The sequence below is a fragment of the Echeneis naucrates genome, chromosome 4 (genome assembly GCF_900963305.1).
Source record: "Echeneis naucrates chromosome 4, fEcheNa1.1, whole genome shotgun sequence".
Classification (NCBI taxonomy): Eukaryota; Metazoa; Chordata; class Actinopteri; order Carangiformes; family Echeneidae; genus Echeneis; species Echeneis naucrates.
Window position 1 is genome coordinate 14,623,941 of NC_042514.1, and position 17,331 is coordinate 14,641,271.

General features: G+C 40.1%; 1 protein-coding gene across 1 annotated transcript; it reads left to right on the plus strand.

Moving 5' to 3' along the window:
• The first annotated feature begins 1,187 nt into the window (after positions 1-1,187).
• On the plus strand, positions 1,188-15,725 carry LOC115042429 (cyclin-dependent kinase-like 5). The gene is made up of 15 exons (XM_029500659.1): positions 1,188-1,298; positions 1,437-1,557; positions 2,472-2,531; positions 4,852-4,942; positions 5,664-5,853; positions 7,447-7,527; positions 8,092-8,279; positions 9,287-10,255; positions 10,736-10,835; positions 11,240-11,345; positions 12,829-12,952; positions 13,189-13,294; positions 15,097-15,160; positions 15,215-15,264; positions 15,366-15,725. Exons 1-15 carry the CDS (start codon positions 1,203-1,205, stop codon positions 15,723-15,725), a joined length of 2,706 nt encoding a protein of 901 aa, XP_029356519.1. The 5' UTR covers positions 1,188-1,202.
• The last annotated feature ends 1,606 nt before the right edge of the window (positions 15,726-17,331 follow it).

A 17,331-nucleotide genomic window follows, 5' to 3' on the forward strand; every position in this document is an offset into this window, starting at 1 on the left:
TGGTGAGGCATCTCTCAGAGACAGCTTTCTGGAGGGATGATGAAAAGTGGCTCAGCGAAACAGTGAATCAGTGGACGTTAGTTCTGTGTTTCGTTGTTTGCTCCATATCTTGGTGATTATTTAATGTAAGATTGTTTTTGAGTGATTTTTCATCTGCTAGCCACTGGTCCTGTATACATTTTACCAGTAAATCCTCCAGACTGATTATTGGTACCTATGCTTTCATGATGTACCCATTTAACATGAAGCAGTCTTTGCTTGCATCCCTTCTAACTGGAGTGCATGTCTACGTGATGGGCCTTTACCCACATAGTCAATATATAGTCAAACGTTAAGGAAAAAAAATAACTCAGTTTTCAAGTGTCTTGTTTGGCACTGTCCACACACCTACAGCCAGTCCCAAGGTTATTCTCTCAATTATAAAGTATGTCCAAGAAAAACTGTAAACCCCTAACGTTGGAAACTGTCTCAGTTCATTAATCACTTTTCAAAATAGTTACCTAAAAACTTTTCAGTCAACGACTAAGCAACAAATATTAATTAAAAAACAAAAAATGAAAAGCCTGAAATCTAAATTTAGTCAGTACTAAAAAAAAAACAGCAAGACTAGGTCAAACCTAGTTTAGGTCAGGAGTGATGTGATAAGTTCAAGAAATAATTGAGTTCTTTATCTGTTTGCTACTTAGTGATTCATATGGTAGACCTGAGTGCTCAAAACATATACAAGTAGGTAGTACGGATTGCCAAGTGGTTGGTGTGCATGCCATATAATGGCAGTGTCCCGTACCCCAGCATTGCTCCCGTGCTTTCACTCTCTCCATTCTTCCATTTCCTTCCATGTTTTTAATGAAAACCTTGCTCAGTGCAACCAGTACACTTTCATATGTGCAGTCAGTAATCTGGGCAGGAATTAAAAGGATTGATTTCTGACTAGTTACTGTGCTTTTATTCCAGGAGACGAATGAAATTGTGGCCATTAAGAAATTCAAGGACAGCGAAGGTAAGAGGGCTTTTGTCACTAATGAGGACAACATCATTCAAGAACATGTTTTGTGTTTTGTTTTGGTTTTTTTTTTTTTTTTGTCAAAAAAACATTATTGTCTTGGAATGCATTTCATTCAGACCAACACATGCTAATTCTCACATTTCGACTTTGTGCAGAAAATGAGGAGGTCAAAGAAACAACACTACGGGAGCTTAAGATGCTCCGGACCCTCAAGCAGGAAAATATTGTGGAGTTGAAAGAAGCCTTCCGTAGAAGAGGGAAGCTCTATCTTGTCTTTGAGTATGTGGAGAAGGTAAACTCCTCCCAATGTCTCCTCCCAAGACCACTCCTTGAGCAGACCTGCATTATTTTTGTGGTGGTAATTGATTTTTTTGGTTGTGTTTTTTTTTTTTCTTTCTTTCTTTTCTTTTCTTTCTTTTCCCCTACTTAGAATATGCTCGAGCTGCTTGAGGAGTTACCCAATGGTGTCCCGACTGATAAGGCACGCAGCTACATCTACCAGTTAATCAAAGCCATCCACTGGTGCCACAAACATGACATTGTTCATCGAGGTAAAATCTTTTTTATTCAGACCCTCAAAAAAGGCAGATCAAAGAGAGAAGAGACACACTGGAAGTGGGTTTACGCAGTGTCAATAGGGTGAAGCATTTCCCACAGCTTCCCTACTGGGTACCATCTGTGATTTTATTTTTAGAAACAAAGAGTAAAAGCTAAGTACAGTCATGGCCAAAAATACTGGCACCCTTACGCTTCTGTCAGATAATCCATCACTTATCCAAGAAAATTGTTGAGATTATACATGCATTTTTTTGGGGTGGTGTTTGGAAGAGCTTTGTGTGGAATAAGATAAAATTTGGCTCTTTTTTTCCCCCTCTTATTTTTTTTTGCATTAAATCAATGCAAACAAATAGAAATAGAAAGTGAATACCGGAATACTTGTTATTGCATTGATTTTCTCTGAGGAGTTATTACCTGACAGAAGTGTAAGGGCCCATATTTTGGCCATGACTGTATCTTTTAACAAAATTGTGTAAAATAGGAATATATATATTTGCACATTTGTATAGCTCTTAAAACATGACTTTAAAGGTTTTCTGGCATTGCAACCAACCACTATATTGTTCACTAGACGTGAGCATTTGGCAAATCTGTGGCAGCAGAGCAGGAAACCAGATGGCCCATGTGAGCTTTGGTCACACAAAAGAGGGCAGGCATTCAAATGGCCTGTGGCATACCCAGATACACATATGATTGAGGCATTTGATGATGTAAGTTAGTCATCGAGTTTATTAATATCTGAATACTTTCCGATACATAATTCTATTTTTCTAAATTAATAAATATCTTTTCCTTATGTAATCTTTCCCATGTGACAGATGATGATGGATGGATTCAATGAAGTAATGAACATGGCCTTACTAGCTTATGTGGTGTTTTACTTCCCATCTGTGTTTTTCCTCCTTAGACATAAAACCAGAAAACCTTCTCATCAGTTCTGATGACATCCTCAAGTTATGTGATTTTGGTAAGCTCTATGAAATACTCACACTGTTCAAGATATAAGAAAGGCAGCCAAACAGTCTAAACTGTGATGTAAAAGGAATATTTTCAACAGAAACTATATTTGGCTGAAAAGAGGCTTCAGGAGTGCAGCAGGCAGGCTTCATCTGGTTATCTAAATCTCAGTGTGCTTGCTTATCAGCCTGTCTCTCTGCACACTTGTCTCATCTCAATTAATGAAACGTTGAAAAACATTAAATAGATCATACTTTGCTTCGATCTGGTAGTTCGTCCATCCATCCATTCATTCATTCATCTTCTACCGCTTATCCATTTCCTTGTCGCGGGTGGTGCTGGAGTCAATCCCAGCCCACACTGGGCGAGGGCGGGGTACACCCTGGACAGGTCGCCAATCCATTGCAGGGCCAACACACAGAGACAGACAGAGACCGACAACCACTCACACTCACACTCAGACCTACAGTATGTTACCAATCAACATAAACAATCTGGTAGAGCCACAGCAAAACAGGGGAAATGGAAAACATGGCTTAGCCAATATCATATAGGCAATCTGGAGTGAGAGACTGGAAACCTGCTGTGTCAGTCAAAGGCATCGAGCTAGCAGACATAGGCCAAACAGACTCCACTGTGAGTGTTAATGTCTGTCTTCCTACAGATTTGTTCTCAGTGTTTTGTTGATTTTTAATTAAACAGCTGAACTGGAGACGAAAAGGTCATGCTAACATCTACTATCATCAGTAAACTTCAGATTGGCAGATTTTCCAAAAGTGGGAAAATTATCCTGAACAGGTGTAGCTTTATCTTTAAATTCTAGGGACAGTTGGTCATTCCTGATATAAGGACTTCAGTATTAAGGGTTAAATCTTAAGAAAATTTTTGGTATCATTGGAAGAATATGTACTTGCTATCTTTTTTTGTTAAGTAAGTGTTAGATAAGATTATTGACACCTCTCTTAATGCCTGCACACTGAATAAGAAGCTTTAGCCAGGAGCTGGTTATCTTAGCCTCGTGTAGAGACTGAACACCAGGAAAGCATCAACGATCAACCACACAGTGTCTCAAACTCACCATACTTATCAGAAGCTCGAAATCTCAGTAGCTGATTTTTTTTCCTGTGGTCTATTGCTGTTTAAAAAAATAACAACAATTATTATATTCAAACAGGCTATAAATGTGAGAATTTCAAATAAAAAATATCAGCAATATCGTAAACAGAGTCAGACTAGTTCCACATTTGTGTCTTAATGCTATTCCAACATGAAGCTAACAGCTTAATCATACTTTTCATAATCTTACTGTTTCAACTCTCAGAGAATAAACAAATGTAATAAATTTTATTCTCTTCCTGGAAAACAATTAGATTATCATCCAATTGTAAGTTTTTGTCATTTCTGATCATTAGCATCAGGATTATAAAAATGCTAATTAATATGAAAGTCTAAATTCATTCATTTCAAAGTGACATTAGGTTCTGGAGCCAATCCCAGCTAATGTTCTGGGCGAGGTTGGAGTACACCCTGGACAGGGCATCAGTCTATCGCACGGCCAACAACAAAAACAACCATTCACACCCACACTGACGACTGCAGGCAATTTACAATCACTTAACCTAAACATGCATGTCTCTGTGCATGTTGAAGGGAGCACACCGAAAGCACACAGGCATATTCAAACTCCACACCGAAAGGCTTCAGGCAATCGAATCCAGAGGCAACACACGAGGCAACAACTATCATTTCACCGTGCCTCCCTGAAAGCCTATGGTTAAACAATATACAGGAATAAAAGAAGAGCTTCACATTGAAAAACTGGAAGAAGGGAAACATCTCATTGAACAATTTAGGTTCAAAATGTCATGGTTCAAGACATTGTGACAGCTGAGATTGTGGGAGTTGATGTCTTCCCACCATTACCATCATTACAGTCAGCCGTTTGTGGTGACTTTGAACCATTGAAAACTTTCTACTGCAGTTTAATGTTAAGTTTGGTGGACAGAAGGCATTTTGAAGGGTGACTAAACTCCTTCATGCCATTAGACTTATAAATATTACTACTTGGTATGTCTTGTATCTATCTTGGCATGGGGGAAAAAATGTAAACATTTTTAAGATTTAGATAGTTGATATAGTTGTCTTTTTTTTTTTTTTTTTTTTAATGAAAACATATTCAAATGTTCCTATAATTTCATTAACAATAAACGGGAACAATGCAACTTTGTAACTTAATCATTTGAATCATAACAAGACGGAGCATATAGAGCAGAAGACTCTCATACCATACCATACCATACCATATTGCTTCCTCTGTCTTCTCTTGTTAGGCTTTGCACGTAATCTCTCAGAGGGGACTGATGCCAATTATACCGAATATGTGGCTACTAGATGGTACCGCTCTCCTGAGCTCCTCCTTGGGTAGGTCCATTTTCCTTTTTTTTTTTTTTTTTTAATTATTTTATATTTTACGTTTTATTAGGATTTTCTCTTTGCAGTTACAGAGTCAAGGTGTAATATCTGTTTTATAGTTATCCTCCTCCTATAAGTATCCTTGTAGTGTTACTGATGGGGTCAGTATATGGGGTATATATATATATATATATATATATCTGAGTCTTTCCATTATAAATATTTCTTTCACAATGCACAGCCACTGCTCCATGGCCCGAGGTTCTTTGCTTTCTTTCTTGATGATAGCATTATTTTGACAAGATACTGATTTTCTGTGTTTACAGTGTCTGGTGTCAGATTTTCTAAACAACTATATTTTTTCCCAGTATCTTTCAGTCTTTTGACAGGACCAAAATATATGTGAACAGTACATCCATGTGTCCACAAAGCCCCCAGCATGGTCACTGGCTAGGTACCAATGTCCCCCTAATTTTTTGGAGTTAAGGAAAATCTAATTATGTTCTTCCAGCAAAATATTCTCCAGGACGTGGAGCTAGTGACTGTGCACTGCGTTTTACATATTTTGTACCATTCCTATTCACATGACATGATGCCTCCTTGGTATGTCCAGTTTTCCCCATGATACCACTAATGAATGACAGGAAGCAGTTATTACACTGACTAATCTTTAAAATAAGTATTTGAATAGCTGGTCTTCATCGCCAATTTTTTAAATCTGTGGTCCCAGGGCTCCTTATGGGAAGGCAGTGGACATGTGGTCAGTGGGCTGTATCCTGGGAGAGTTAAGTGATGGACAGCCTCTGTTCCCAGGAGAGAGTGAGATAGACCAGCTCTTTACCATCCAGAAAGTGTTGGGACCCCTACCACCAGAACAGATGAAGCTCTTCTACAACAACCCTCGCTTCCATGGGCTGCGGGTAACATCAGCCAACATGTCTGTTTACCCCCAATCCTCCCTTTGGACCACCGTGCTGACCCATCCTTGAATGTTGCTCTCATTTCTGCCTCTTTCCTCTTTTCCTGGTTTATTTTTTTTTCTCCGTAGCTTATTTATTTCCTCTCCCTGCTATGTCTCTGCACTCTGCTTGCCTCTTTTTCTGGTTGAGTTTTCTGCACCATGACTGATTGGATCACAATGACTCATCGTGTAACTTGTATCCTGTGTGCTCTGTGAAAGAAGGCTGTGATATTTCTTCCATGGCAGGCTGGTGGTACAGACCTAGGTTCTCCTTCCACTCCCCTCCCTACCCACGCCTCAGGTTATAATTATCAGTTTGCTAACTGCACCTTTGTGAATTGTTGACAGTGAATACTCACTGATAAGGACCTTATTTGTAGTAGAGGCATAAGCCCTAAATTCTTGTCTGAATTTCAGATCATAAATCCGATTTATTATTTTTTTTTTTTTTTCTACAGTTATATTCTTTCTCCATCGAGACAAGCACATTTTGGACGTCGATGTGTCTTGAATAAACATCAGGCCACTGCTATTGTTAGTTCTCAAGGGAAAAATCTCTCAGACAGTTCTACATCGATTGTCATTTAAATGAGTGGAGAGCATCATCTTGCCTGGAAACTTCACTGATGAGTTGACATGTTCATGTAACACTGTCTTGGCTGTTTCCATTATATATTCAGGATGTCTTTCCATATTATCCCATTCTTGTTTATGTTAATTTTAACTGTAACTCAAATTTGTATACTAATTATGAAACAATTTAACTTGAGGGTTTAAAATGATAAATTGAAATGATGCCATTTTATATCCCAAAGGTGAATTGGCTATTTTCAATACTGTAACTGATAAAGAAGAGGAAGCCAAATTCCTTGGGACTTGGCAGGTTGGTGGAGGCATATGACCATGAGGCAGTGATTTTAGGTTTTTTGGTTTGTTTGTTTGTTTGTTTGTTTTGACTGGACTATAGAAGAAGAAGAGCAATCTGATATTCTGATGGAGAATAACAAAAAAGTAAATTGACTCCTGATAACTGCTGAGAAACTTTGGATCAGGCCTTTTCCTTCACTCACCACCAGCTGCTGTTTGATGCTGACAGGGTGAAGGAGCAGGATGTCAAGATGGTTGGAGGAAACATCTGACAAATTCAGGTTCATGTTTTAGCTTCACTCAGACTCACATTCAAATTAGTAACCTGTTGTGTCCAACATCACTGGCAGGTATATCAGAATGGTTAACAGAGTGAGCATCTTTCTTTTCTTATGTATGTTTACTATTCTTAGCTTGTAACTGGCAGTGGCTGAAGCAGCGTTCGCGGTGGTGTGAATGCCAGTTTGCTGTCTTCAAGAAACTCTTGAAAATGCATCTATTAGAAGAATATATTTTCTACAAAAAACTATCAAGCCTAGCTGGAATTTCTATTGCAGTGTGTTACACTGTTTGTTGCACATAGGATCACCTATATGCTCCCCTGCACTGCACTATTTAATAGATGTACTTAATATTCACTCTTAAGGCCTTCTACTATACTTTTTTTTTTTTGGTTTTGTTTCAGTTCCCTTCTGTAAGCCACCCACAAACCCTGGAGCGAAGATACCTGGGAATCATTGGCGGTGGCCTACTGGACCTGCTGAAGGTAAGGATCACAAGTGCAGAAAGACTACTGTAGCAATACTGCCCTGCTCAGCAGATATTATATGCATCAACTTATATTAATAATACACCTTATAATTACTTCATTATCATTGTGTTTACTTCGAGACTGCGTGATGCCTTTTCACTGCTTCAGCATTTCTCAGCTCATTTCATGGTTCCAGTGCTGCTCTCATTGCAGTGTCTGCAAACAGGAGCTTCATGTCAAGAATGTGGGTTGTGTGCTTGTGCACTTGTGCATTTCCCAGCAGATGATGACTCACTGCTAACATGTCATATCAGGACTGACTTCAGCAAGGACAGACGTCCATATTATTCCTAATCAGGGCATTTTAAGTTCAGTGAAGACATTAAGAAAATCCATTCAGAGAGATACATACATATTCAAATAAGCAAAAACACTAATGTCACAAATCATATTTTACTTCATTTCTGTGACTGCAGGGGTGTACAGGCATTTATGTTAGTTACTCACATGAAGACTGTTTCAATTTGATTGCGAGGTATAGATGTTCAAAGTAGCACCCTCTGTATGTTTACACATTAGAACCTGCTACTTCTCAACCCAACGGAGCGCTTCCTCACAGAGCAGAGCCTGAACCACCACACCTTCCAGACCCTACGGCTGGTGGAGCGGCCGGGCCCACCCACACCTACACCTGTCCGCTCCTCCAAAAGAAAACCTCACCACGGAGACAACACCACCCCCAGCAGGTCAGCACTGAGCACTATACTGTGTATCTATGTGTGTTTTAACTGTGTTTACTGTTGCTCACCTACAGAGTTCATGTATGCAAACAGCTATATATTTTAACTGAATGAAATAGGGCTGGGTATTGTCAAGAACCTTACATTTCAATTCAATTTCGATTCTTTGGGGCACAGTGCAATTCAATATTGATCCAGCATGGTTCAATATTGATTCAGTGATACATGTAGATGATAAATATGTCCAAATAATTAATGAGTGATTAATGAGTACCTTTTGACATTTGTTAAATAATAATGTATGAATCACTGTATTGGTTTGGGTCAGACTGACCCCAAAAAGTAGTTAACCATTTCATTATTGTTTAATGGCCAGAGATTAAAATGTCACCTGTAAAGTAGCTGAGCTCAACTGAAATAATAAATAAGTCTCAGAAGTAACTGCATTAGTAATTGGGTTACAGCATTATAAGGTTAACTAGATAACAGGGAAACTATTGCATTACAATTTTATTTGTTGCACCAGTATTTTTTCATTTTTTCCCTTCAGTAAAAACTGAAAACTATATATCTTTAAATGTATATTATTGTGTATATATGTATAGTTTGAAAATAAAATTAACAACTAATACATTCAATTGTTAACAGAAAATATCGTAATGTCTGCACGTGCAGTTTGTAAATGCCACCTTTGAATTGTCTTGCTGTATGAGTCCTGTTGGTGGGTGTGTGTATGTGTGCTCTACCTTTGCCAACCCGCACCGCTCATCATATCACTTATAATGATAATTCATAATAATTATCAGCTACGCTGAAGAAATCCCAGCTAGGAGAATGTTATATTAAGAAAACAACTTCCCTGATCCCCTGCTATTTTTATGAAATGACCCAACTGTGTTTTGTTTTGAATCAGAAATGCAAACAGACAAAACAGCTGAGTTCATGAAAATTACTCTAGTTGATATTGAATGTGTGATGCACAGTGTATGGATGCTGAACTCTCTTCTCTTTCTCAGGAGCCATGGGGGAAAGAGCTCAGGAAGCCACCGCTCCAGCACCAGAGAGTGCTCTAGCTTGCCCCGGCATGAGGACCTTCACCCAAGCAATGACAGTTTTCTCAATGGCAACATGTCTGCAGCAATCAATCTCAGCCCCACCTTACATCCCAAGAACTATCAGCCACAGATCTTTAACCACTCCACCTCCTGCAACATGGACCTAGCCAGCAGCAACCTGCCTCACCTGCTTAGCTCTGGCGAGGCCAAGAGCAAAGGCGACTTTGAGATCAACATGGGGTCCAAGGTGTCTGATGGCCCCGGAGCCAAGTACCTCAAATCCAACTTCCGCTCTCAGCAGAACCGCCATTCTTTTGTGGAGGGGAAAACCAACACACTTCAATCAGGGGAAAAACACAGTCGACACAGCTACATGGAGTCACACAGCTCCACACCGTCCTCCTCTAAGTTCGCCTACCTGAACTTGTCCAAGAGCTATGGCACACTAAGTGATGCCAAATCAGTGGGGAACTTAAATGATGTGCAACTATACACTGATGAGCCTACATCTCGCTATTTTCCTTCAAGCTGCCTTGACCTCACAGCACCAAGCAGCCCTGCAGCCCGCCGAGTTGACAGACTGGGACCTGGCACTGTTGGCCGAGGAAGCATGCGGTCAGACAGAGAGAGTAACACTCTGGACTCCTCTTACAGGCGCTCCTCCACTCGCCACAAGGCTTCAGAGGAGGGCAAAATGTCAGATGCCCTTGATCCAGGGGAAAGTGGCATTGAAAGGAGCCACGCTCACTCTCTGTCTGCTCCACACGACCCTCTGTCTTACAGTCAGGGATATACCAGCCCATTCTCCTCCCAGCAGAGGCCACATCGCCACTCCATGTATGTACGGAGAGACCACCAGAGGACACACGGGGCGGACGAAGGCCTGTTGGTCGGCCAGGGCATGCCCACCAGAGCCAGCAGCCTTCAGCTCCTGTCTCCACAGCTGCAGCACCGCACGCTGCCTCACCACTCTGGGGGCTCCTCCAGGGAAGAAGACATAAGCAGGGTCAGTCATCAGCCCACATTAAACCTCCCAATGCCTCAGGAAAGCCTAAGCCTACAGGATCTAATCGTATCATACCTACACCAGGTTGTGTTGGATAACTCAGTCATTGTACAACAATGCAGCCAGGATTTATTCTGGTGGCTTCTGAAAATATCATGAGCCATGTTTAGCTTTTCAGCTAGATCTTGTTAGTCAGTTCCTTGGGTTTGTAAAGAGCTGGAAATGCAGGGTTAATATATCTGCAGCTTCATGTTTGGACGTTGCAAGCGTTAAGAGTTTGGCTTACCTCTTAGTATATACAGTATAATGTATATTTACTGTATATATTCTGTATATACACAAACAGTATATATAGTGTGTGTGCATGTGTGTTCTTCAATGCTGAGCTCACCTCACGCTTCAACATGTCTCCATTAACAGAGCGAACAGGCACCCACTGAGGTCACCCACAGCAGACCCCCAATAAGGGACTCCACAAGGGACAACACTGCTTCTTTTCACACACAGCGGCAAAAAAGCGAGGTCCGACATTCTGCCTGCACCCACTATTTGCCACCCACATCCAGTCTTCCAAGAGTGCGGATGTGGGTGGCTACTGCTGTCATGAACTGCTATGTCTTTCTCTCCCTCTCTCTGTCTCTTTGCATCAGATGCCGCTTCATTTTCTCTGTGTGCTTTGCTTCCTTCTAAAGTGACTACTTACCATAGAACAGTCAAGCTTGTCCTCATAACACATTTCATTTTGACTCTGGAAGACATTTATAGTCTCTACAAATATTGCTTTATTATAATGGCCACTTGTAAATCAATATGCCCGCCTTCTCTCTCATCTTTCAGGTAAATAAAAACATCAGCTCAGATACAGGGGCATGCAAAACAGTTGGCCTCTGAGGTTTTATATGACACGTTCTTCTGTTGTGACTCAGGTTGGCTTATATCATGACCAGCAAACAGAAGATGGGGGCTCTTCCAAAGAGAATCGCAACATTTACAGCGAATCCATGCCTAGGAGGGTGGGCAGCTTCTACAGAGGTTGGTTTAGTCAATCTTTTTCTCTTTTACTAGACTGTGAAGATGAACTTATCAATTCAGATTTGAGCATCAGGCTCTTAACTGAACTTTCCTTCAGTTGAGAAAAGCAGATATTTTCCTCCTACAAAAAAACCCATATACTAAAATTAGAAGAAAAATCTCTCAGAGAATTTTCATCATGTTATAACAGTAAACAAAAAGGAGTCCACAAGAGACTACTCTTCACTTGAAACAGTATAATAACAGACCTAGAAAACTGATACATCATTGTCCAAGGATAACATTTTAATATAGATTATATACAACTGTGAATCTGTGCATTTAGCAATCCAAATGGCAGAAGGAATAAAGAATTTGCATAGTGGCTAATTTTTCAAGCTGGCACAAAACGCTGATATAACGCTGATTCATTGCCACATGATCAGGAAGAGAAAGTATTCTCTTTGCTTTCTGGGCCACTCTTGTATTCCAAAGAGAACTTAGATCATTAAGTTAGGCACCAGTGATCTTTGAGCATACTCTGGATAACCCACAGCTAAAAGACATTCCACCACTCTCTATAACTTAAACTTGCCTCAACTAAGTGCAGAGCAAAGGAACATTTCAGATGCACCACTGGCTAAGAACATTAGACAGACACCAGGTCAGGTGACCCCTCCACTCAATTAAAAAACAAAAATGAATGCAGCTCCAATCCAATTGCTACTAAAAGCAGACATAGATCCACACTTCCTTCCAGCTCCTGCCCTCTGTCACATCATCATCAAAATTATCTGCAAGGCACTTGCTCCTGGATTAGAGGAAATAATCTCATTGATAGATCACTATGATCAAACAGGACTCTAAAGGTTGACATTCTGCTAGCAATGTCAGAAGGCTTTTAAATCTAATCAGCATATCCCAGCGCAGCAACACAGAAGCAACTGTTGTATCGCTCGATGCAGAAAAAGCCTCGACAAAGTTAACTGGCCCTTCCTCTCTGCTACCCTTCACCAATTCGACTCTGGGGAGTCATGTCTGGCTAACTCACCCAAGGATAGCATCACCACTAATTGGATCACTTCACAGAGTTTCCCTCTGAATAGAGCCAGAGGATAATGTAATATCCATCAAACTGCTGGAAATGGCAGTACGTCAGAAGACCAATATCAAACATATTCACTCAACTGTGTCAAAACACAAATAATATTTATATGCTGATATTTTACTTTACCTACAAGAGCCCAAAACTTCATTACAGGAAGTATTTAACCTCATGACAAATGTTTCTAAGCTTAGTTCATCAATTAGTCAAAATCTGTAGTACTTTCAATAACAGAGAACTCGGAGATCCTGCAGACCAAAGCTCACAATGTTATTTCCCCTTGGGAAAAACACACAATATTTTAGGCGCGAATATTATATTGGGCAACGTATTGAAATGTGATTATTTTCCTTTATATATCAAAAAGCAAATAAATATGTTCATTGTTCCTTTGAATAGTCCCTTCCCCCCGACCAGACAACTCCTTTCATGATAGCAGGGGTCAGAGTCGGGGCTCTGGCCTGTCCAGCGACGGCAGCAGTTTGACGAACCACTCCAAACGTCAGCCAGCTTTTGACCCCTGGTAATTATTTTTTCCTACACCCAAAAAAAAAAAAAAAAAGTATTGTGTTCTCTAACTTAGTTTACCTCAACAACACTAATTTGTTCATTGTCTCTTGCTATTGTGAAACAATTTATTGGTTTTACACTGGTCACCTGATATGGCAGCTGTTACGGAAGCTGTCAGGTCTTGTTAAGGTCTTGTTAAGATATTGTACATTTTTAGCCTGGATATTATGCACTTTGTGTTATTTTCAGGACTGGTCCAGATACTGTTGTGTTGAACCCCTCTGAGCCATCCAAAGAAAAGGAGAAGCAGGGTTTCTTCAGAGCAATAAAAAAGAAAAAGAAAAAATCTCAAATGGTGAGATGCACGTCAACTATTGCTGAAGAAGAATGTCACTGTCTCATTCATACAACACCTCGTTTGGAAAGCTATCTTCTCTACATGCTTTATCTTCTTCTGCTTTTCAAATGGTTTTTGCTGTCATGTTAACACCTTTACAAATATATGTTTGTTATGTGCTCATATTTCCCTGTGCCACCAGTCATGTGCCTCTATATTACAGATGGAAGTCCCTGATGGAAGGCCTCCTGTCATCAAGAAATGTCTTTTCCCTCTGTTTAGCCCAAAGAATAACATAAAGCATAGTTCCTCTGTGAGAGTCCTCCCTGTAATGTCCTCTCCCATGGTACATGCCTTTTTACACTCTCCTATTCATCTCCCAGCTCAATGTCATTCATCTGATGTTGCATGCATTAGTAGCATTATTTTTGCTTTTATTTCATTTTGGGTTTTTTTTTGCTATTTTTCCTTGATAGGAATAATGTTCCTTGGTTGATTCATGTTAAGAATGAATTGCTGACATAAACCAACCAGATCCATTGAGGCAGGGTAGATATCAGAAAAAACTTAAATATTAAAAATGAAGCAATTGAAATTGCCATTGTCATGCATTGCTAGTTTTATCTCTTTAAGAGCAGGACTCAGATTTTCTCCAGTGAAATTAATGGAGCTGTGTTCAATCCAGCCATCCACATTCTGATCCATTGCCACTGATTTCAGCCACAACCCTAACAGCATCGCTATAGTCATGAGCTGAGGCTCAGCAAGAGCATGCATGCTTTTCTTTAAGCATGTGAGATTTTAGGACTCTGTGGGCTTGTTTACACTCACATGAAGCTTTACTGCTCACTGACGTCTCACAGAAGCTTTTGATCCAACTTCTCTGGCCCTCAAAGTGCATCTAAACCCATGACTTGGTCAGTCCAAGAGGTAGGAGGAATCAAGAGAGGTGTTAAAAGCAATACAAACCCCATTTTGACACGTGAAACTGGCTGCTGCTACAGTCACAGTAATAGTTCACCCTGAAACAGGTGTTTGAAATTCTTTCTTCCCCTCACATTTCTATTTATATGTGACAGTTTGTTCAGATACGGAGTAGGGGTTACTGCTGATGACAGAGCACAAATAAACACAATCTGGCCAGGAAGAATCAGGCAGTGAGACTCAATGGTGTGATGAAGAGGAGATAACTTGAAACGAGAGGTTTCAAGCTTCATATATAAGCAAAATTAAGCACCTCTTCTCTTCCTCAATTCAGCAATTGTTCTGGTTCCAGCTGCATGTCCTGTTGTTTAATTTTATGATTTGACTGCACTGCCTATTATCAAAAATAACTTAAGACTTATGTCAGTGGTAAATAACATCATGAACACGATGACATGAAACACACAAAATCTGTATGAAACCTTCTTTCTCTGTGTAGTACTTGTAACAGAACAGACAGCGAGATGCCGCACACAGACACAAAGGCAGGCAGATTGGTGTAAATAAAAAGATATTTGAATAAATGAATAAACTGGATTTTAGGCAGATGGGTGATGAGCAGGCAGACTAAGTGGTGCAGGCCAGCAGGAATCCAAAACCAGGTTATCCAAAATAGACAAGTAGACTGGGAAAGAGAAACAGGAACATCAGGAGACACAGAACAACTGAGCAGACAGACTGACAAACAGGAAGACGCTTCAGAATGAAACAGGGAATCATTTCACCTCCAAAACTACACATAGACACATTCTGTGTGTTTCTTGTTGTCCTTTACATTGCCTGTCACAAGTTTGAGGATGTATATGTGAACCGTTGATACTTTCGCTGTATGAAAGGTTCCTACTGACGGAGTGGATACGGTTATCCAGAAGTCCTCCAGGTCTTCAGGTCACCAGAGCAGTCGCCACAGGAGCCGTGACAAGAGCAGGGACCGGGACCAAGAGAGAGACCGAGACAGGGACAAGGACTGGCCGCCTGAGAAACTGTCTGATTCACACTCTCCAGTGAGTTTCAGGGGAAAGTGAAAAGTGTTTTCTTGATGCGTATTGTTTTGAACTGTTTCATTTCAAGGTGATGTTTGGATGATATGTTATTTTCCTTTCAGAGTCAGCCACTTAAGTCCCTGCGCAAGCTCCTGCACCTTTCATCCTCATCCTCCAACCAGGCCGCAGCCTCTGATATTCGCTACCAGCCGCTGCCTAATACAGCGTCTGCCCAAGGAGGTTTCACAGAAAGCCGGGGTCACTCAGGGGTCAGTACACCCCAGCTGAAGAGCCGACAGACAGCCTACCCGCTGCCCGGACAGCTGGAGTCCACCTGGCATACGTCCGCTCTGGGCCGCACTGAGGGCAACCCATACCCAGAACAAATGAGCATCAAAGGAGGCCAAAATGGCCACGGCTTCGGACGCCCCTCCAGGTCTCGTATGCCAAACCTCAACGACCTGAAAGAGACGGCTCTGTGATCTGCATCGCCCCGCAGCTTTCACACTCACTTCAGACTACACTAGCTCCCAAATGTTGCTCCTACACCTTCTCTTTGCAACAGCACACCTGCCGTAAACACACACACAGATAACAAACCTTCAGTTTTCAACTCTGCTTGCAAACAGGCCAAAAGCCTTTATATGTCAATTTTTTTTTAAAGCTTCATGTTTGATAGACTTTATATTATTAAATATGTAATTCTGACTATAATTTTTATTATAAAGTAAATATATTGCAAAGTAAATAAAGATAAATGGATAGGTAGAATGTAGATTTTAAGTGGAAGTATTTTTGTTTCTATTCTACATAGAAATATTGTACATTATTGTGTGGTATTTCCTTAAGACTATCTAGATCTAAGATCTAAGGCAATCGAAACAAAGTTTTATCAGTAATGTCAATAACTTGTGTCACCCAGGACTGAACCCTCTGAGCTGTCTTGCCTCTGGATGTGCTCTGTCATACTGGTTGTAAATGCTCAAATGTGCAGCTACAAGTCAAAGCAGTTCTTGTTCTTAAAACTATAGTTGTAGTGCAATTTTTCTGAGTTGGCACTGACGAGCTTAAAAGCTTCAATCAATTTTTATTTTTATTTTTTTTTCTATTTTTGTTATTTGTGAGATATTTCTGGGATAGGTTTTTTTGTCTTGTTTTGTATTTTGTTATTGTGCCATAAACTAAGCCTAACATACACTGCCCTCTGTAGGAGGTAATTAAGCACTACACTCATTTTTTTTGACAGCAATTACCTTGCAACATATTTGCAACACACAACAATTTGCTATGACTTCCCACCCCAGAGTATATTATAAACAAATATCATACAGTTAAATGGCTAAACCTCCATCACTCAAATCAGAACTAACACAATAACTACTCCTTATGCAGACTACACTGAAGATCCTTCTGGCAGTAATGAAGGATCACAATATTTTCTGAAATGTGTTTCTGTACATACGATGAAGCAGCCTTATGGAAAAATCATGCAGTAGTGAAACCTTAATACTTTGTAGATAATTCCAAAGTAAAAAAAAAAAAAAAGTAGTCAAAAGTGTGATTTTTGCTGATAATTTCTCTCACTACTAGGATTTAAGGAAGTCCTGCTCATTTATCACTGAATTATTGCTACTTCCAAGCAGTCTCAATTGTATAGTCAATGAAAAATGTGCAAATACATGCAAAATATTCTATAAACTGCTGTGAAGTATTGGTTTATAAAGATAATTCATGTTACTTTTACTTTATTTTTTGTTTTGTTTTACCAATTATTGTTACCAATCAGTTCTCTTACAGCAGTTAGAGGAATACAAAAGCCATTTAAAGTGCCAGTGCAGTGGTTCCCAACCTCATTGTCAGATGTAGCCCCACGACCCTGTCATATAAAGCCATGCTGCACGTGTCTCTTTTCATCCGTGCGTCTTCTATTTCAACCGGCAGTCAATTACATTTAGCTATTCTTAAAGATTTTCAACATTTTAAGCTAAATATTTTCAACTTGTCAATTTCTTGAAGCTTGTAATTTCAAATTTGACCACTGAATTGACCGAAATCAGACCTCAGGTCCCAAGATTTTTGCTCACAGAT

What these genes read in the sequence shown, in the direction of transcription:
- LOC115042429 (XM_029500659.1), top strand. Translation starts at nt 1,203, where the DNA reads ATGCTCCGGACCCTCAAGCAGGAAAATATTGTGGAGTTGAAAGAAGCC. An exon ending in CACAGCGGCAAAAAAGCGAG is followed by an intron (nt 10,836 to 11,239) that starts GTCCGACATTCT and finishes GTTGTGACTCAG; the next exon opens with GTTGGCTTATATCATGACCA. An exon ending in CAGCCAGCTTTTGACCCCTG is followed by an intron (nt 12,953 to 13,188) that starts GTAATTATTTTT and finishes TGTTATTTTCAG; the next exon opens with GACTGGTCCAGATACTGTTG.